The sequence below is a fragment of the Heteronotia binoei genome, chromosome 8, assembly GCF_032191835.1.
Source record: "Heteronotia binoei isolate CCM8104 ecotype False Entrance Well chromosome 8, APGP_CSIRO_Hbin_v1, whole genome shotgun sequence".
Taxonomy (NCBI): domain Eukaryota; kingdom Metazoa; phylum Chordata; class Lepidosauria; order Squamata; family Gekkonidae; genus Heteronotia; species Heteronotia binoei.
In genome coordinates this window covers 114676190-114697485 of record NC_083230.1, presented here as the reverse complement: position 1 = coordinate 114697485, position 21296 = coordinate 114676190, and the positions used below count along the sequence as shown (strand labels likewise).

General features: G+C 48.1%; 1 protein-coding gene across 6 annotated transcripts in view; it reads left to right on the top strand.

Moving 5' to 3' along the window:
• Positions 1–16469: 16469 nt before the first annotated feature.
• Positions 16470–21296, top strand: part of KRAS (KRAS proto-oncogene, GTPase) — an 89549-nt gene continuing 84722 nt past the window's right edge. For 3 of the 6 annotated variants that reach the window (XM_060245930.1, XM_060245933.1, XM_060245928.1), the window contains exon 1: positions 16477–16614. In XM_060245930.1, the coding sequence (XP_060101913.1) occupies positions 16563–16614 (52 nt within the window). In that variant the 5' untranslated portion in view covers positions 16477–16562. Of the gene's footprint in view, positions 16615–17920; positions 18000–21296 lie in introns of those variants that run through there. The other 3 variants (XM_060245931.1, XM_060245932.1, XM_060245929.1) reach the window with 2 other exon arrangements.

The following is a 21296-nucleotide window of genomic DNA, read 5'->3' as shown; positions in this document are numbered from 1 at the left end:
TCTTCCCCAGGAATGGCCAATCTGTGGCTCTTTCACAGATATTGTGTGGCTCTCCAAGCCAAGCTAACTGGCAGCTTGGAGAAAGCATTCAAAGTTAAAGTTGCTTTCTTTCTACCTCTCTCTCCCCAATCTATTTTCCTTCCTGCCTTCCTTCCAGTGGTTAAGTGCATGGACTCTTATCTGAAAGAACTGGATTTGATTCCCCTCTCCTACACATGCGGCTGCTGGAATGGCCTTTGGTCAGCCATAGCTCTCGTAGGAGTTGACCTTGAAAGGGCAGCAGCTGCAAGAGCTCTCTCAGCCCCACCTACCTCACAAGGTGTCTGTTGTGTGTGTGTGGGGGGGAAGATATAGGAGATTGTAAGCCGCTCTGAGACTCCGAGATTCAGAGTATAGGGCAGGATATAAATCCAATATCATCATCATCTTCTTCTAAGGGCAGCTGCTGCAAGAGCTCTCTCAGCCCCACCTACCTCACATGGTGTCTGTGTGTGTGTGTATGCTCTGAGATGGAGATTCAGAGTATAGAGTATGATATAAATCCAATATCATCATCATCTCCTTCCTTCCTTCCAACATCTGACGTCCATGTCTTGTGGCTCTCAAACATCTGACATTTACTTTATGTGGTTCTTACATTAAGCACGTTTGGCCACTCCTGATCTTAAAACGCACAGGAGGCAACATGCATGTTTACAATGCAGGCACAGCCTCGATACACATGAATGAGAACCCTGAAAAATCCAGTAATCAAGTTATACACACTAGAGCTGTGCGCTCATGGTAAATAGGCATGTTGCACACATTCATACAACACAGTGACTACTCAGGGCTTTTTTTTGTAGCAGGACCTCCTTTGCATATTAGGCCACGCACCCCTGATGTAGCCAATCCTCCTGGAGCTCTCAGTAGGCCCTGTACGAAGAGCCCTGTAAGGAATTCTAGCAGGACCTCCTTTGCCTATTAGGCCACACACTCCTGATGTAGCCAATCCTCCTGGAGCTTACAGCAGGCCCTGTACGAAGAGCCTTGTAAGGAATTCTAGCAGGACCTCCTTTGCCTATTAGGCCACACACCCCTGATGTAGCCAATCCTCCTGGAGCTTACAGCAGGCCCTGTACGAAGAGCCTTGTAAGGAATTCTAGCAGGGCCTCCTTTGCCTATTAGGCCACACACCCCTGATGTAACCAATCCTCCTGGAGCTTCCAGTAGGCCCTGTACGAAGAGCCCTGTAAGGAATTCTAGCAGGACCTCCTTTGCCTATTAGGCCACACACCCCTGATGTAGCCAATCCTCCTGGAGCTTACAGTAGGCCCTGTACGAAGAGCCCTGAAGGAATTCCAGCAGGATCTCCTTTGCCTATTAGGCCACACCCTCCTGATGTAGCCAATCCTCCTGGAGCTCACAGTAGGCCCTATACGAAGAGCCCTGTAAGTTCTTGGAGAATTGGCTACATCAGGGGAGTGTGGCCTAATATGCAAAGGAGTTCCTGCTACAAAAAAAGCCCTGGTGACTGTACATATCAGGTGATCATGGGTAATAACACAGTCCCTGTTATGCAGTTGGTGGGCTTCCGGAATGCCTGCTTGCAGCATCTGAAAAGCACTGTTGTACTTGCTGGGGGAAAACTGAAGAGGACTGAGGAAGGCAATGGCAAAGCACCCCGTAAAAAGTCTGCCGTGAAAACATCGTAATGCGACTTCACCCCAGAGTCGGAAACGACTGGTGCTTGCACAGGGGACTACCTTTTATCTTTTTAAAAAACTTAAATCTAAAAAGTGTGCGTGAAAAGAAAGCTTTCTTGCTTCCATCTTCTTTACTCATCTCCGTCCCAAATACTGCTGCCCCAAATCATCCATCTGGCTTTACTTTTTGATCAACATCCAACTCCTCCTTCGCTCCTTTTGCCGTTGACTTCTTCCGCTTAGCATCTGGTATACATTTCTTATAAGTTGGATTCTCCGCCTCGGCTGCCTGTCCTTTGAGCTGTCATTCGCGCATTCCAGCTCTCTTCCAAGAAAGCAAGCGTGGTGGTGGACTAATCTTTTCCACTCTGCTTCCCGCTGTCCCTTCACTTTCTGTTCGAGTCAGTTTGGTGCAGTGGTTAAGTGTGCGGACTCTTATCTGGGAGAACCGGGTTTGATTCCCCACTCCTCCACTTGCACCTGCTAGAATGGCCTTGGGTCAGCCATAGCTCTGGCAGAGTTGTCCTTGAAAGGGCAGCTTCTGTCAGAGCTCTCTCAGCCCCACCCACCTCACAGGGTGTCTGTTTAGGGCCGTAGCCAGGATATCATGTTTGGTGGGGCTCGCCACCGGATTTTGCTGTAAGCTGCCTTGTGTTCCACAAACTAACCTCCCTTCACCTGGACAGTCACAGCAGCTCCCAGCTACAAATACAAGTTGATGGGGTGTGAACTGGCAGAGACTGACCAAGAGAAAGATCTTGGGGTCTGGTAGATAACTCACTGAAAATGTCAAGACAGTGTGCGTTTGCAATAAAAAAGGCCAACGCCATGCTGGGAATTATTAGGAAGGGCATTGAAAACAAATCAGCCAGTATTATACTGCCCCTGTATAGATCGATGCTGCGGTCTCATTTGGAGTACTGTGTGCAGTTCTGGTCGCCGCACCTCAAAAAGGATATTATAGCATTGGAGAAAGTGCAGAAAAGGGCAACTAGAATGATTAAAGGGCTGGAACACTTTCCCTATGAAGAAAGGTTGAAACGCTTGGGACTCTTTAACTTGGAGAAACGTCGACTGCGGGGTGACATGATAGAGGTTTACAAGATAATGCATGGGATGGAGAAAGTAGAGAAAGAGGTACTTTTCTCCCTTTCTCACAATACAAGAACTCATGGGCATTCAATGAAATTGCTGAGCAGACAGGTTAAAACAGATAAAAGAAAGTACTTCTTTCTTCTAAAAATTTTGGCCACCGTGTGACACAGAGTGTTGGACTGGATGGGCCATTGGCCTGATCCAACATGGCTTCTCTTATGTTCTTATGTTAGCTCCGCTCTCCCCACTCCTTTCTTATGCGCCCTCTCTCAGAGAGACATAGACCTCTTAAACCAAATTTGGGAGCTCAGAAGGTTGGCTGCAAGAAGACTCTCTTCCCCGCCTTGCTCTGCGCGCTGCGTTAGGGAAGGAGAGAGAAGACAGCGAAAAGGGCAAGGCTTGGAAGAAGTGTTTTGATCGACGCAGCAGAGAGACCTGCAGCAATGCTACTACCTGTTCAGAGTGGTGGTGAGCAAAGGGGACAGATGGAAGGCCCATACAGTTGGAAGGGAGGTTTGAAAGGACAGGCCTGGCCCCTCCTGGGCCCCACTTTAGCTATGGGCCTGTGTCTGTTGTGTGTTTTGGGGGGAAAGGTAAAGGAGATTGTAACCGCTCTGAGACTGAGATTCAGAGTATAGGGCGGAATAGAAATCCAATATCTTCTCTTCTTAAGATCAACAGTTGCCTGTACCTGGGTCCTGCATTTTGCAGGCTGGCCTATCAGGTTTCCGCTGCAGCAGTGCCCTCAGGTGCAGATAGCAAGGCTTGGGAGCATCAATAGGTTCTTACAGCAGGGAAGTAGAGATAAGCAGCTGGTACACAGGTTTGCATCTAGTAGACTGGTTGATCCAGCAAGACAGCTTTCCCAAGCCTTGACTTAAATAGGCTAGGAAGTACTCAGGCTTACCTGCAAGTGTGAGCTGGTCACTGCACCTCAAAAAAGATATTATAGCATTGGAAAAGGTGCAGAAAAGGGCAACTAAAATGATTATGGGGATGGAACACCTTCCCTATGAAAGAAGATTAAGGAGGTTAGGGCTCTTTAGCTTGGAAAAATGACAACTGAGGGGTGACATGATAGAGCAGGGGTGGGGAACCTTTTTTCTGCCAAGGATCAAATGGATATTTATAACATCATTCGCGGGCCATAAAAAATTATCAACATAAAAAACAGTGCTCCACCAAGGGAAAACGATTCAGGTCGGCAAAATTAATGTAAATAATTTTCTATTTGAAGTCATGTGGAGAGAGCCTAATCTGGCACACACACACTTGGCCCGCTGCCCTAGGCAAATGCATAGGTCCAGGGCTTTTTCGTAGAAAAAGCCCAGCAGGAACTCATTAGCATATTAGACCACACCCCCTAATATTAGCATATTAGGTCACACACTAATTAGCATATTAGGCCACACCATCTGGGATAATGAAGTGCAAACTGAACTGTGACAGAAACTTTTCCAGGCCCTGCAGCAATTCTGGCCGGCCAGCCAGGCCTTAGCGAGAATGCCGCACAGTACATATGGGCCCTGTGATCCCTGCCTGGCCCTGGGGAGGCTGCTGCACAGTGCGGCTGGGCCCAACAATGCTTGCTGGCCAGCCAGGCCCCAAAGAGGCTGCCACATGGCTCGGTTCGGCCCAGCAATCCCCGAAGGCCACACCAAGTGACCTTGAGGGCCACATACGGCCCTTGGGATGGAGGTTCTCCACCCCTGTGATAGAGGTTTACAAAATTATGCACAAGATAGAGAAGGCAGAGAAAGAAGTACTTTTCTCCCTTTCTCACAACCAGGCCTCAGATTCAGCAGGAGCTCACAGGAGCACAGCTCCTGAACTTTTCTGACACCCCCCTCCTCCCCACCTATCTTGTCCATTGAATAGTAGGTGATGCTGCATAACAATCCCTTAGGGTTACCAAGTCCTCTTCATCCCCCAGCAGGGGACAGTCGTGCGCATGCCGCGTGCTGAAATGACGTCGCCCAGAAGTGACGTCATCAAAATAGTGGCGCCCATGTGGGGCTGCTCTAGGCGTTTCCGGGAAAACTCTATGGTTTTCCTGGATGCTCTAGCCATTTGAGAGGTTAAAACTCTATGGCACCTATTGTTCCATAGAGTTTTACCTCCCAAATGGCTAGAGTGTCCAGGAAAACCAATGGTGAGTTTTCCTGGAAACGCCTAGAGTGGCCCCGCACGGGCGCTGGCATTTTGATGACGCCACCTCTGGGGGCTGGCGGAGATTCCCCGCCAGTATCAAGGGGCTGGTAGCCCTACAATCCCTGGATTAGGAGAGCAGGTAGCCGCCAGGAGCTTTGCCACACCCTCAGCAGCCCTCATTAACCCCTGGAGAAGCCCACACCACCCTTTCTTCACTTCTTATGTGATACTGGGTGGTGAGTGGCTTGCTGGCCTTTTGACCGGGGGAGGGGAGGGGTGGCCAAGGATGGCCCTGGGCAAGCAAGGCCTGTTTGGGCTGGCTGGATCTCTAGCCAGCCGAAGCAGGCCTTGCTCACCCAGGGCTCCCCTTTCTTGCGTCAGGTTGCTTTTGGCTGATGGGGGGGGGGGGCATATGCTAATGAGTTATGCTAATGAGCTCTACCACCTATTTTTCTACAGAATGACCCTTACTCACAATACAAGAACTCATGGGCCCTCCCATGAAATTAATGAGCAAGTGAGCTTAAACCAGATAAAATTAGAAGAAGAAGATATTGGATTTATATCCCGCCCTCCACTCCGAAGAGTCTCAGAACGGCTCACAATCTCCTTTACCTTCCTCCCCCACAACAGACACCCTGTGAGGTGGGTGGGGCTGGAGAGGGCTCTCACAGCAGCTGCCCTTTCAGGGACAACCTCTGCCAGAGCGATGGCTGACCCAAGGCCATGCTAGCAGGTGCAAGTGGAGGAGTGGGGAATCAAACCCGGTTCTCCCAGGTAAAGAGTCCACACACTTAACCACTACACCAAACTGGCTCTCCAGTGCTTCTTCACCAGAAGAGTAATTAACATGTGGAATTCGCGGCTGCAGGAAATGGTGATGACTTTAAGCACAGAGAGCTTCAAGAGGAGATTGGATAAATATATGGAGACCTCCTGATGGCACCTGGGGGTTTTTGGCCACTGTGTGGACTAGATGGGGCATTGGCCTGATCCAACATGGCTTCTCTTATGTTCTTAACTGATCCTGAAATGACAGAGATCAGGTCACTTGAAGAAAATGGCCACTCTGGGAAGTGGGCTCTATAGCATTATTCGCTACTGAAGCCTCTCTCCTCTCCAAACCCCACCCTCCCCAGGTTCCACCCCCAACATCTCAAAGTATTTCCCAACCCAGACCTGGCTCTCATGGTGATAAGCCAGCAAACGGTCTTCTCAGTGGTGGCACCAAAACTCTTGAATTCTCTCCCCAAAGAGAATCGCCTGTCCCCTTCTGTTAGGGTTGTCAAGTCCAATTCCAGAAATATCTGGGGACTTTGAGGGTGGAGCCAGGAGACTTTGGGGGTGGAGCCAGGAGACACTGGGGTGGAGCTAGGAGCAAGGGTGTGACAAGCACAATTGAACTCCAAAGGGAGGTCTGTCCATAACAATTAAAGGGACCTCACAACTTTTTATATGCCTTCCTTCCCTCCACCCTCCCCTTCTCTGATTTCTTTCCCCCTAGCAAGCTGGGGACACATTTTACTGACCTCAGAAGGATGGAAGGCTGAGTCAAACTGGAAACGGCTACCTGAACCAGCTTCCACTGGGATCGAACTCAGGTTGTGAGCAGAGGGCTCCAGCTGCAGTACTGCAGCTTTACTGTGTGGTCCCCTTTAAATGTGATGGCCAGAACTCTTGTGCTTGCCACACCCTTGCTCCTGGCTCCTCCCCAAAGTCTCCTGGCTCCATCCTCAAAGTTCCCAGATATTTCTTGAGTGGGACCTGGTGTGGGAGGGGGAAGCCAGGCTCCTACTGCCCCCGCGATACAACTCCGCGTCCCAGCAGAACCGGCCAAACTCCTGCCGCCCAGCAGCCGCCGCTCACGCGATCGCCCCGAGCTGCCCTGAGCCGCTCTTCACAGCCCCGACATGCAGCCGCGCTGTGGAGGCCCGCGCCGCGTCGCTTGCCACCTACGGACGCTGAAACCGACGACGTGGCTCTCCCTGCCGAGAGCCACGAGAGAACTGCGCTACGCGGGCGGGAGCCGGCATCAGCCTCCCTCCATCCGGGAGGGCAAAGCACGGCCCCCAGCCTATGACTGGTGTTGCCAGTGTGGCTGGGAAGGGAGGGAGTGGATGCACCTGCCAAGTGCATGCGGGGGGGGGGGGGAGGCTCTTCTCCGCTTCACCGTAGCTGCTCCTCCGAGATGGGCTCAGGCTGAGCCCATCTCGGAGGAGCAGCTACGGTGAAGCGGAGAAGAGGCGGCAGCCGTTTTCCCCCCTCCCCCCGCTTCCATTTTTTTTGGGAGCGGGGGAAGAGGCTGGAAATCCTGGGGTCCCCCGCCAGGGCGGGAGGGTTGGGAAGCCTACCTTCTGTTGCAATCTTCTACCACCAAGTGAAGGGTTTTTTTTTTATTTTGTCTGTTCCCTCAGTGACTCACCCTCCTTGCCCTGTTTTGTTTTATTTTATGATTCTTAATGAGCATTTGAACTTGCTTTTAACTGTTTTAATTATATGTGTGCTTGCCTTTAGTGGTTTTTAAGACTTTTAAAAAAAATGATAGGTATTTTAACGTTAGCCATCTTGGTGGCCCTGATGAGGTCAGAAAGACAGGATATAAATGTTGCAAGTATAATAAACAGAAGGAGACAACTGATTTCTCAAACAATCTATTCCAGCAGCATTTATCACTTTGCGTTGCTCACTGCTACCATGTTTTTTTTCACCGACGCATATGATGAAATTCAGGTGGGTAGAGATGTTGGTCTGAAGCAACAGAACAAAATTTGAGTCCAGAGTAGAGATGTGAAGGCCCAGAAAAAAACCAGAAAAATTTTTGGGGAAAAAGTTTTTTCCGTTTTTTTTCCGTTAGCCTTTTTTTGTTTTTTCCCAAAAAAATGGAAAAATTGAAAAAATAAAAAAAAATTGATTATGGAACATTTTATTTTAACACAATGAATGGTTTTTTTATTTTTATTTAATACTGTGGAGAGGAAATATGAATAATTGTTACTTCTGGATTTTTAAAAATTGTTTTGTGGAGGTTTTTTTGTTCCACATAAACTAGTAAACGGTTCAGGAGATTGTTGCTCCATTTGTTATAATTACAAATAAATATTTTTAAAAGTAAATTCTGTTTGTAATAATTGCTTGGATACACTATATTTTTAATATGCTAGTTGTGATAATTTCATGCCAAGTAAAATTGTCCATAGTCATATTTTATGTTCCTAAAGTAACACAATGACTTTCAATCTGGAAAAGAAAAAAGTGCTAATGTAGCATTTTTTTCAATTTTTCTGAAAATTTCCATTGAAAGAAAACAGAAAAAAAACTGGTTTTCCGAGCTTCAAAATCTTACATCTCTAGTCCAGAGTCACCTTTAAGACCAACAAAGTTCAATTTCAGATGTCAACTTCCATGCATGCACGCAAAACCTTATATCCAGAATTAAACTTTGTTGGTCTTAAAGGTGCCACTGGAATCCAACTTTGTTACATATGATCAGGGGTGGAATTCTAGCAGGAGCTGCTTTGCATATTAGGCCACACACCCCTGATGTATCCAATCCTCCAAGAGTTTACAAGGCTCTTTTTTGTAAGCTCTTGAAGGATTGGCTACATCAGGGGTATGTGGCCTAATATGCAAAGGAGCTCCTGCTAGAATTCCTCCCCTGCATATGATTAGAGCATGAATGTATGTACACAGGGGTTTTTTTTGTAGCAGGAACTCCTTTGCATATTAGGCCACACGCTCCTGATGTAGCCAATTGTCCAAGAGTTTACAGGGCTCTTAGTACAGGGCCTATGGTAAGCTGCAGGAGGATTGGCTACATCATGGGGGTGTGGCCTAATATGCAAAGGAGTTCCTGCTACAAAAAAGCCCTGCATGTACAACCCTTTGTTATAGGCTGCCCATAACCAGCTGTTTTGCATCAGGTCAACATTCTTCCAAGGAAAGAAGGAAACGGTACTGTCTCAAGGAAAGAAATATTCAAGGAGATGCCAAAACCTTGGCTGCATCCTTTCCAAGGGTGTATTCCCTTGGATTCCATTCCTGAAATCTTTATAATTCTCTAATAACCAGATTGCTGGGTGTCCCCCCCCCCCCCCACCACCATGAGCTAGTTGGGCAGCTGCACTGTTCATTTTCCGTGGTGGGTGTTTTTAATTTTGCATTGTGACTTCTGTGCATTTTATGAACCTTGTTAATGGAAAGGTAGGAAATACGTGCATATATATTTTTGTTAACCCATAAAGGAATCATTAAAAAAGAGTGCCATAAGAAAAGAGTCCCACACACCCAACCTGCGGATAGAAGTGAACTTAAATGTAAATGTCGTTTGACAAAAAAGTATCGGAAATATCTGTTATACAGGTATCTTCATCAGGCTGTAACAGACACAATCTCTTCTTTTTTTTACATTTAAATTTTTATTGATTTTTTTCATAGTTACATAACAAAATCAAGAGAAATAAAATAAACCACACTATAATGTTCCAAATACAGTTATTTGCTTTAAGTTGTCTTATACATACTTCTTTCATGGTTTCTTTTTAGAAATAAATCAACTTTGCATATAAAGGGTTATTAGGTATATAGTAATTTGGCAACAAATACTCGATTACTGGAAACCACAGTCTTATAACCTTATTTTCATATTTTTCAGGAGAGCAGTTTGATGTAAAAAATGCCAGTTTAGAAAGTATAAAATATTCTCATATCTTATTTGTCCACATCTGCAAATTTAGTACCTAATTTTCTTTCCATTTTAATGCTATTAATAACTTAGCAATATTAATTAGAATTAAACCAATTTCCTTTTTTTTGAACTAAATACCTGAAACTTCCCAGAGGTCCAATAAAATTGCCTTTTGTGTAAAAGGAATATTTACTAACAATATTTCTTTTATTTTACTAACTATGTTGGTCCAAGAAGATTGCAACTCAGGGCATGTCCATCAACAGCGCAAATAATTTGCCAGACACAATCTCTTGTTAGCCAAATTAAGTCAATGCAGCCAACCTCAAAATAAATTTGGAGGATTTTAGTTAGGTGGACAAGATGGTAAAAGAAAATTGTACGGGAGCAATGACCTCTGTATACCAGAGTCAGTATTTCCCAGGAGACCCCTTAGTCAATGATGAGAGTTTTGTAAGTAAAGCAAATTATTATTACTATTATTATTAATAGTTTATTTATATTCCGCCCATTCCCCCATAAGGGCTCAGAGCGGAGCACAACACAAACAATAAAATCACAATAAAATCATGTTACAGTTATTCAATAGAACAAAATTACATAAATAGAACATATTACATAAACTTACAGTTATTCAATAGAACAAAATAGCCCGGCAGAACAATATGATGAGAAGGACAGTGCAGCAGATCAGCACAGTAAGATATACAGTAGCAGAGGCCGACCGATCTAATGGGCAGATGCCTGCCGCCTCACCTGGAGACCTGGCGGAACAACTCTGTTTTACAGGCCCTATGAAAGAAAGGCTAACAAGCCAGGTAGGGCCCGGATCTCTACAGGGAGCTGATTCCAGCAGGGTGGGGCCAGGACTGAGAAAGACCTGGCCCCGGTAGAGGCAAGACGGGCATATTTATTGGAGAAAATTTCAAGTTCACAAGATAAAAACACACACTCAGCACAAGCAATACAGAACTAGGAAAAGTAGATGTGAAAAGACTGAGACGTTTGCATTAGCGGGAGATATCATTGATGATACTTTACCTGTCCTGAAGAAAAGAAGGAGCTGAGTCAGCTTGCCCACTAGGCAAATTAGGCGGTTGCCTAGAGTGCCGGGAGGGGGGTGCGCCAACTTGAAATGAAAGTTGTGAGCTACTGCATGAATGAGTGTGCTCCGGAGTCATCCTTCCTGAGCTAAGACAAAAATGTATGAGCTGGAGGCTAAAAATCTGTGAGCTAGCTCACACTAACTCAGCTCAGAGGAAACACTGCCCCAGAGCAGGGCCGTAGCCAGGATTTTAAAAGTCAGGGGGCTTTTTAAAAAGTCCGGGGGCACCCTTTCCCATCCACTGCGGGGCTTGCCACTTCTCAGAAGCTTTCTGGGCAAAAGCTGGAGGCACTGGAAGTGGCTAAGTCAATGCAGCCAACCTTAAAACTTTGGAGTCAAAAAGAGACTGCAGCTTGTGTGCAAGCAGGGGGGTTCCTTCTATCTCTCTCTCTCTCTCACACACACACACACACACACACCTTTTTAGCCAGCAGCACCATCCATCCCCCTCTCCCCAGCCCATTCCACACAGTGTCCTCTGCCTCCCCTCCTCCGCCTCCCTCCTCTCCACCTACTGCTTTTGCTGCTTCAGTGCCCTGTGCCCTGCTCTACTCTCCCTGCTCTGGCTGTCACTCATAGGGTTGCCAAGTCCAATTCAAGAAATATCTGGGGACTTCGGGGGTGGAGCCAGGAGACTTTGGGGGTGGAGCCAGGAGACATTAGGGGTGGAGCCAAGATCAAGGCTGTGACAAGCATAATTGAACTCCAAAGGGAGTTCTGGCCATCACATTGAAAGGGACGGCACACCTTTTCAATGCTTTCCTTCCATAGGAAATAATGGATAGGGGCACCTTCTTTTGGGGCTCACAGAATTGGGCCCCCTGGTCCAATCTTTTTGAAACTTGGGAGGTATTTTGGGGAGAGGCACTAGATGCTATACGGAAAATTTGGTGCCTCTACCCCCAAAAGCAGCCCCCTAGAGACCCGCGGATCAATTCTCTATGATTTCCTATGGGAATAAATCTCCATAGGGAATAATAGAGTTCCCAGAAGACATTTCCCTCCCCTCCCCTCCCCTTGCTTTCTGACGACCCCGAAGCAGGGGGAGAGCCTCCAAACCGGGGGATCCCCTGCCCCCACCTGGGGATTGGCAACCCTAGTCACTCATGACAAAATCAATGGCTGCACCCTGGAGGGCCCCCTGGAGTCAGGGGGCCCAGCCTGGAAGCCAGGGGGCAGTGCCCCCACAGGCCCCCCCTGTGGCTACAGCCATGCCCCAGAACACGCTAATTTATACAGTAGCTCACAACTTTAATGTCAGTAGCTCACAAAGTAGGACTCTGCAGCTTAGAGGGAACATTGCTTACAGAGTGTTTGTTGTTGGGAGAGAATGGAAAGGCGATTGTCAGCTACAGGTAGCAAAAAGCAGGGTATAAAAACCACCTCTTCTTCAACGGGGGACCATGTTGTACTGGCTTTCACTTGAAAATGTTAATGTAAGGGCAGGGTTTAATTTTTAAAGAATAAAAAAATGCAATACATTATAGCAATACATTAAATGTTGCATCTCCCAAGGAAGACGAAGAAGAATTGCAGATTTATACCCCGCCCTACTCCCTGAATCAGAGACTCAGAGCGGCTTACAATATCCTATGTCTTCTCCCCCCACCAACAGACACCCTGTGAGGTGGGTGGGGCTGAGAGGACTCTCACAGCAGCTGCCCTTTCAAGGACAAGTACTGCAATAGCTATGGCTGACCCAAGGCCATTCCAGCAGGTGCAAGTGGAGGAGTGGGGAATCAAACCCGGTTCTCCCAGATAAGAGTCTGCACACTTAATCACTACACCAAACTTGCTCTCAAGGATTCTAGTACAGAACAAAAATCAGTGCATGTGTTCAGAGTCCCGCCATTCTTGTTTGTACATATAGGTCCATCTCTGCATACCATGGCATTTGACCAAGAGGGTGGGTGCAGCATATATCCACCCCCATAGATATTTCAGGAAGCAGATGCTGGAACTGGCTTCTCAACCCACTGTGGGGCATTGAATCCAAGGCATTTTATTCTAAATAAGAAAAGAAAGCTATTCTCTTATGTAAGCATGAACCTGGGTTTATGAAGCTATAAAATGGGGACAAGCCAACTGTGTATACCTTCAACATCTATTCTGATGAAGCAGTTACTTCCCACTGCACTGAAGTTCCCAGGAGTCATTTTGTAGAAAAAGAGGTGCCGGGGCTCATTAGCACAACTCATTTGCATAAGCCACACATCTCTGACATCACCAGAAGGTGTACTAAATTAAATCAGCTCAGCATCTACCTCAAAATGCTTCTTGACTGTCATCATAAATCCTTCTTGACTGTCATCATAAAACCTTACTCCCTTACTCCCTTCATACTTTTAAAATTTCTCCGATGTGGATAGATCCAAATAGTCCAGTGCCTCTCCCCAAAATACCCTCCAAGTTTCAAAAGGATTGGACTAGGGGTCCAGTTCTATGAGTCCCATAAGAAAGTGCCCCTATCCTTCATTATTTCCAAGGCGGGAAGGCATTTAAAAGGTGTGCAGTCCCTTTAAATGCGATGGCCAGAACTCTCTGTGGAGTTCAATTATACTTGTCACAACCTCGCTCTTGGCTCCACCCCAATGTCTCCTGAATCCACCCCCAAAGTCCCCAGATATTTCTTGAATTGGATTTGGCAACCCTACATTTCAGCAACGTATCCAACTTTGACATCTTGGGCTGATGTCCCTAACGTTATCCAAAAGTAGGAATGCTACTCAGGATAGAACCAGGACATCAAATATTGAAAATTCCTGCAAGCAGACGATCTACCTATCAATACCATGTATAATCCGATTAAGTGTGATTAAGGCATATTGTGGTGCACTGAAGAATAACAACTACCAATATAAATGCCATCTAAAACAGCAGAGTGCTAAAGCTGCAGTACTGCAGTCGGAGCCCTCTGCTCACGACCTGAGTTCGATCCCAGTGGAAGCTGGTCCAGGTTGACTCAGCCTTCCATCCTTCTGAGGTCGGTCAAATGAGTACCCAGCTTGCTGGGTGTGTGTGTGTGGGGGGGAGTGTAGATGACTGGGGAAGGCAATGGCAAACCACCCCATTAAAAAATCTGCCATGAAAACGTTGTGAAAGCAACGTCACCCCAGAGTCGAAAACGACTGGTGCTTGCACAGGGGACTACCTTTAAAACATGTCACTACACAAAAATCAACATAATTTAAAAAAAATTATTCTAAAAGAAAAAAAGTATCAGCTAAATGTTAGGGATACCAGCCTCCAGGTGGGACTAGGGCAGGGGTGGGGAACAGTGGCTCTCCAGATGTTTTTTGCCTACAACTCCCATCAGCCCTAGCCATTGGCCATGCTGGCTGGGGCTGATGGGAGTTGTAGGCAACAAACATCTGGAGAGCCACTGGTCCCCACCCCAGAACTAGGGGATCCCCCAGGATTACAGCTCATCTCCGGACTACAGAGATCAGTTTCTCTAGAGCAGGAGTGGCCAAACTGTGGCTTGGGAACCACGTGTGACTCTTTCACACATATTATGTGGCTCTCAAGGCCCCCAACACCCCATCGGCCGACTTGGAGAAAGCTTTTGTCTCTTTAAATCTCTTAAATCACTTCCCCAAGACGAGCTGGCTGACAGCTTAGAAAATGCATTCAACATTAAAGTTGCTTTCTTTCCACCTCTCCCTCCCTCCATCACCCCTCTCCCCGTCTATTTGTCTTCCTTCCTCCCTTACGGCTCTCAAACATCTAAGTTTCCTATCTCATAGCTCTCAAACATTGGAGGTTTATTCTATGTGGCTCCTACGTTAAATGAAGAGACCCATAGCACAGAGTGTTAAAGCTGCAGTACTGCAGTCCTAAGCTCTGCTCACGACCTGAGTTCGATCCCTGGCGTAAGCTGGGTTTCCAGGTAGCCGGCTAAGGTTGACTCAGCCTTCCATCCTTCCGAGGTTGGAAAAATGAGTACCCAGCTTGCTGGGGGGAAAGCGTAGATGACTGGGGAAGGCAATGGCAAATCACCCCGTAAAAAGTCTGCTGTGAAAACGTTTTGAAAGCAACGTCACCCCAGAGTCGGAAACGACTGGTGCTTGCACAGGGGACCTTTCCTACATTAAACAAATGTGGCCAACCCCGCTTTGGAGGGTGGATTTTACGCCATTGTACCCAAATCTCCAGGACTTTCCCAAACTGGATCTGGCAACCCTACTCTCCTATTCCACCACTCCCCCCCACAGTCAGGTGGGCCCTGGGAACCCTATGTTATACCCAACACCAGGCCTTTTTTTAGCAGGAACACACAGGAATGCAGTTCCGGCTGGCTTGGTGTCAGGGGGTGTGGCTTAATATGAAAATGAGTTCCAGCTGACCCTGTGTGAAACAACGGTGCCATCAGGGGATGTGGCCTAATATGCAAAATGCCCTGCTGACCAATACTCCCTCTAAACTGTGGAGTCTTGTGAGCAAAATTCCACTTTGTGAGCTACTGGCATTAAAGCTGTGAGCTCCTGCATCGATTAGCTTGCTCTGGGACCATTTTTCCTGAGCAAAGACAAGAACGTGTGAGCTGGAGGCTAAAAAACTGTGAGCTAGCTCACTCTGACTCAGCTTAGAGGGAACACTGCTGCCCACCACCACCAGCAACCAAAAAGGAAATATCCAAAGAATGTGTTAGCATTCAATACGTTTTGTTTTTTGAAATCTTGTCCATCTGCCAACGCGATTCTTCCCTGATTTGTTTAAGAATTTCTCCCCCAAGGCCAAACTCCTAAAATATACTTGCTTGGCATCAAACCCGTTTGAAAGCAAAAGGGCTGGCTCTTCAAAACCAAGTTGGTCCAGATGGAGCTCGAATAGACCATTTTCAGCTTCAACTTTGACTCATTTGCTGTTTAATTACTGGTACAGCCTGGGCTGGCCCTAGACTTTCTGACACAGCGGTCTCCAACTTTTTTGGCAACAGGGAGCGGTTTTATGGAAGACAATTTATCCATGGACCGGGGTGGGTGGGGTGCAGTGGTTTCAGGATGATACAATTGTGCACTTTATTTTTGTGTGTGGACTCTTATCTGGGAGAACCGGGTTTGATTCCCCACTCCTCCACTTGCACCTGCTGGAATGGCCTTGGGTCAGCCATAGCTCTGGCAGAGGTTGTCCTTGAAAGGGCAGCTGCTGTGAGAGCCCTCTCAGCCCCACCTACCTCAGAGGGTGTCTGTTGTGGGGGAGGAAGATAAAGGAGATTGTGAGCCACTCTGAGATTTGAAGTGGAGGGCAGGATATAAACCCAGTGTCGTTGTCTTCTTCTTCTTATTAATACTACATTGTAATATATAATTAAATAATTATACAACTCACGGCCCGGTTGCTAACAGGCCCCGGACCCGTACAGGTCCATGGACCGGTGGTTGGAGACTCCTGGTCTAACACCTTAGGCAAGGTAAACTTTTGCCCCCCCCCCGCACTGATAACATCACTTAGTCACATGGGGGTGCCCAATTCAACACCCCCATAATGCTGGCGCCCTAGGCAATGACCCGGTTGGGCTGGCAACCAGTACAGCACCAGCCGAGCTAGTGCAACTTGACAGGCGACGGCTAGAATTGAGAAACACATTTTCTTGTGTGTGCCAACTCGAGCGCCGTCTGAAAATAAGCAATGTCCTCGGTAAATGCCTTCGGTTCCCAAGGCAGAGTCACAGACCCAGAAACACAAGCCCGTGCGCACCTATTCCATAGGTACCCAGAACAAAAAGAAAGGGGGGGGGGAAAGAGTTGGGAATCCCTCCCCTCTTTCTCCTGGCTAGCCAATAACCGTCTGGCTCGCCTGTTATTTTGGAACCTGCCAAGGAGCAGAGAAGCAGCGTTGTATGTACGTCCTGGAAGCAGCCAAGGCAGCTCGAACGGGCAACGCAGACAGGGGTAAGGGGGCACTGAGGTGGGTAAAAGGGATAGGGTATATTTGGGGATGTGGATGGAGCTGGCACCCCCCAACTTGATAATCTTCCTAGCCCCCCATTTTTTTTTCCTCTGAAGGCCTAAATCTCTTGTAACTTGGTGGACTGTAGAAAGAGGTGTGTGCGCATGGTTTGTGTGTTTTTTTAAACTTATTCCAGCTGCATTGACACCTGGAGTAAACACCTGTGCTTATTCTTGCGGTAGCGCAAACCCAGTGCGTGGAAGTAGAATTGTATGATTAATAATCTATTTTTATCCCTCTCGGCCGTGTTATTTCTTTTACAAATATATAGTATGCTCGATAAGCAATGGTTTATTGATTTGATTCTGCAGCATAACAGCCAACATTATATTATCTGTTCAATTCCCCCCCCCCCCTTCCTCCCTTTGCAGTGCATGAGATGGAGCAGAACTCTTATTTACTGGCTGTCATTTAGCCTGCCTAGAATATTTCCCAGAAACACAAACAGATCGGCTTACCTTCTGAGGTTTGTTCCCCTGGGAGAATATTTAGGGGTGTTCTTCTGTTATTAGCAATAACCGCGGGTGCTGGCTGCTATTATGAATATTATTATTCTTCTCAATCACGGTGCCGCTTCTTACATACAAGCGCTTTCCCATGCACAGAGTTCTTTGACCGACCCTATCGCTGCTCTTTTCGTGTCATTTGCTGGGGGAGGGGGTGGGGAATCTGTTTCATTTGTCTTCATCTTTATTAAGTATTCTTGCAGAATTTTTTTTAAATCTCCCCCCCTCCCCCAAATTATTATTGCAATGTTTATTGCAAAAAGGGTTAGCCGTGGATTTGATGTTGGGTGGTACTGCTGCATTTCTTTGAGAGATGCAATTGGGGGGGGGAGGGGAGACCCATTGAAGGAAGTGGGATTTACTTGAGTAAAGACGCACAGGGCTCGCATTGTCAATGGATTCTCCCCTACCCCCCCATGTATTTGCTGGTAAAGGATCTTCCCAAGCAAGCATCTCGGTTCCTTCCTCCTCTTCCTCCCTCCAAGATCCGGAGGGTTTACTCGCGAGGAAGCGGCCCCCCCCTCCCCTTATGTAATCCACCGCCCCCCTGTCCGGGGGAGGCTGCAGCAACCGGCTCGCCTCTGCAGTTTCTTCTACTTCACGCCCCGCCCAGGCCCGGGCAAACCCCGCCTGCTCTCCCTTCGCCTTGCCCACACCAGCCGGGGCATCGTAATCGAGCGTTGATGGAATCGATCGCTGGGCCCGGCCCTTTAAAAAAAAAAGGGCGCAGCGAGGCGCCCATCGGTTCTCTCGGCGCTCGGCCGCGGCAGCCCCGGCCATTTCACGGGGAGCGCGAGACGGCAAAGCAAGCAAGCAAGCAGGTACGGGGTCTGGAGGGCGAGCCCGGGAATGAATTAAGGAGTTAATTAATAAATTAATGAGTTAGTCATTGTGTTTGTGTGTGTGTGGGGGGGGTGTTTGAGCTTTTGGAAGTGGGGGGCTAGGGTTGCCAATCCCCGGGTGGGGGCAGGGGATCCCCCGGTTTGGAGGCCCTCCTCCTGCTTCAGGGTTATCAGAAAGGCGCGGGGGGGGGGGGGACGGAATGTCTGCTGGGCACTCCATTGTTCCCTATGGAGACTGATTCCCATTCGGTATAATGGAGAATTGATTCACGGGTATCTGGGGTGTGTGTGCGCTTTGAGACAGAGCCCCCATATTTGCAGCATAGCATCCACTGTCTCTCCCCAAAACACCCTCCAGGTTTCAAGAAAATTGGACAAGGGGGTCCAAGTTTATGAATCCCAAAAGAAGGTGCCCCTATCTTTCATTATTTCCAATGGAGGGGAAGACATTTAAATGGGGTGCGGTCCCTTTAAATGCGATGGCCAGAACTCCCTTTGGAGTTCAATGATGCTTGTCACAACCTTGCTCCTGGCTCCACCTCCATTGCCTCCTGGCTTTGCCCCCAAATATTTTTGCCCCCAGATATTTCTTGAATTGGACTTGGCAACCCTAGATGCTGAGCTTTGGAAGGGTGGGTGGGGGGCGGAGAGCCAACCTGAGCCCGGCTTGGCTCTCCTTTTGGGGAGGTTTCTTCTGAGGGGGAAGCTGGAGAGTCTCCGTGGGAGGAGGCTGGGTTTTTTTTTGGGGGGGGGTGCTTTTTGGGACCTGAAGGGGGGGAGCCTTTTTCTGGAAAGGAGAAAAGGTCAGGCGGAGTGGCTCTTTCCACATATAGATAGATTCAAACCCCTCCCTCCTTGAAGTAGGGTTGCCAATCTCCAGGTGGGGGCAGGGGATCCCCCGGTTTGGAGGCCCTCCTCCCACCTCAGGGTCATCAGAAAGGCGGGGGGGGGGGAGGGAAATGACTGCTGGGCACTCCGTTATACCCTATGGAGACCGATTCCCATAGGCTATAATGGAGAATTGATCTGTGGGTGTCTGGGGGCTGCTTTTTGAGGTAGGGGCACCACATTTTCAGCATAGCATTCGGTGCCTCTCCTCAAAACAACCCCCCGGTCTCAAAAAGATTAGACCAGGGGGTCCGGTTCTATGAGCCACCGAAGAAGGTGCCCCTACATTATTTCCAAATGGAGGGAAGGCATTTAAAAGGGGTGCGGTCCCTTCAAATGTGATGGCCAGAACTCCCTTTGGAGTTCAATTGTGCTTGTCACAACCTTGCTCCTGGCTCCATCCCCAGTGTCTCCTGGCTCCACCCTCAAAGTCCCCAGATATTTCCTGAGTCAGACCAGGCTACCCTATCTTGAAGGGCCCCTTTCCTTTCACAACTCTTCACACTTCAGCCTCCCCCTCCCCCCAGTTTTCCTGCAGCAGGACCTCTCTCCCAGAATGCTAGCTGGTAAGAGCTTCTTCTATCCCCTCCCCCTCCCCAATCAGGGTTACTCAAGAGCCTCTTGGAACACCATGTTGTGGGTGTGTGCAGGGGTGGAATTCTAGCAGGAGCTCCTTCGCCTATTTGGCCACACCTGCCAGATGTAGCCAATGCTGCTCTCTCTCCAAGGCTCTCTCTCGTAAGCTCTTGGAGGACTGGCTTCATCAGGCAGGTGTGGCCAAATAGGCAAAGGAGCTCCTGCTAGAATTCCACCCCTGGGTGTGTGTATGCTCACAAGCACATTGGGAAATGCGTGTTTGTAGATGCATGTTTGTTGAACCTGGGTGGGTCTTTGTTGCATTGGCGTGCGTCTCTGTGTAAGTCTGTGATACACCCTGGTGTGTCCATGTGGAAGGTGTGTGTCCGCGTAGATGGGTCTGTATGGATAGTGTGTGTCTGTATACAAGTGTTTGAATGGATGGCACTTGAGTTTTTTGGCCACTGTGTGACACATAGTGTTGGATTGGATGGGCCATTGGCCTGATCCAACATGGCTTCTCTTATGTTCTTATGTGACACAGAGTGTTGGACTGGATGGGCCACTGGCCTGATCCAACATGGCTTCTCTTATGTCCTTCTGTGACACAGAATGTTGGACTGAATGGGCCATTGGCCTGATCCAACATGGCTTCTCTTATGTCCTTATGTGACACAGAATGTTGGACTGGATGGGCCATTGGCCTGATCCAACATGGCTTCTCTTATGTTCTTATGTGACACAGAATGTTGGACTGGATGGGCCACTGGCCTGATCCAACATGGCTTCTCTTATGTTCTTATGTGACACAGAGTGTTGGACTGGATGGGCCACTGGCCTGATCCAACATGGCTTCTCTTATGTTCTTATGTGACACAGAGTGTTGGACTGGATGGGCCACTGGCCTGATCCAACATGGCTTCTCTTATGTCCTTCTGTGACACAGAATGTTGGACTGGATGGGCCATTGGCCTGATCCAACATGGCTTCTCTTATGTTCTTATGTGACACAGAGTGTTGGACTGGATGGGCCACTGGCCTGATCCAACATGGCTTCTCTTATGTCCTTCTGTGACACATAGTGTTGGATTGGATGGGCCATTGGCCTGATCCAACATGGCTTCTCTTATGTTCTTATGTGACACAGAGTGTTGGACTGGATGGGCCACTGGCCTGATCCAACATGGCTTCTCTTATGTCCTTCTGTGACACAGAATGTTGGACTGGATGGGCCATTGGCCTGATCCAACATGGCTTCTCTTATGTTCTTATGTGACACAGAGTGTTGGACTGGAGGGGCCACTGGCCTGATCCAACATGGCTTCTCTTATGTTCTTATGTGACACAGAATGTTGGACTGGATGGGCCATTGGCCTGATCCAACATGGCTTCTCTTATGTTCTTATGTGACACAGAGTGTTGGACTGGATGGGCCACTGGCCTGATCCAACATGGCTTCTCTTATGTTCTTATGTGTCACAGAGTGTTAGACTGGATGGGCCACTGGCCTGATCCAACATGGCTTCTCTTATGTTCTTATGTGACACAGAATGTTGGACTGGATGGGCCATTGGCCTGATCCAACATGGCTTCTGTTGTGTTCTTATGGCCCCTCTGGTGGACCTCCTGATGGCACCTGGGTTTTTTGGCCACTGTGTGACACAGAGTGTTGGACTGGAGGGGCCATTGGCCTGATCCAACATGGCTTCTCTTATGTTCTTATGTGACACAGAGTGTTGGACTGGATGGGCCATTGGCCTGATCCAACATGGCTTCTGTTGTGTTCTTATGGCCCCTCTGGTGGACCTCCTG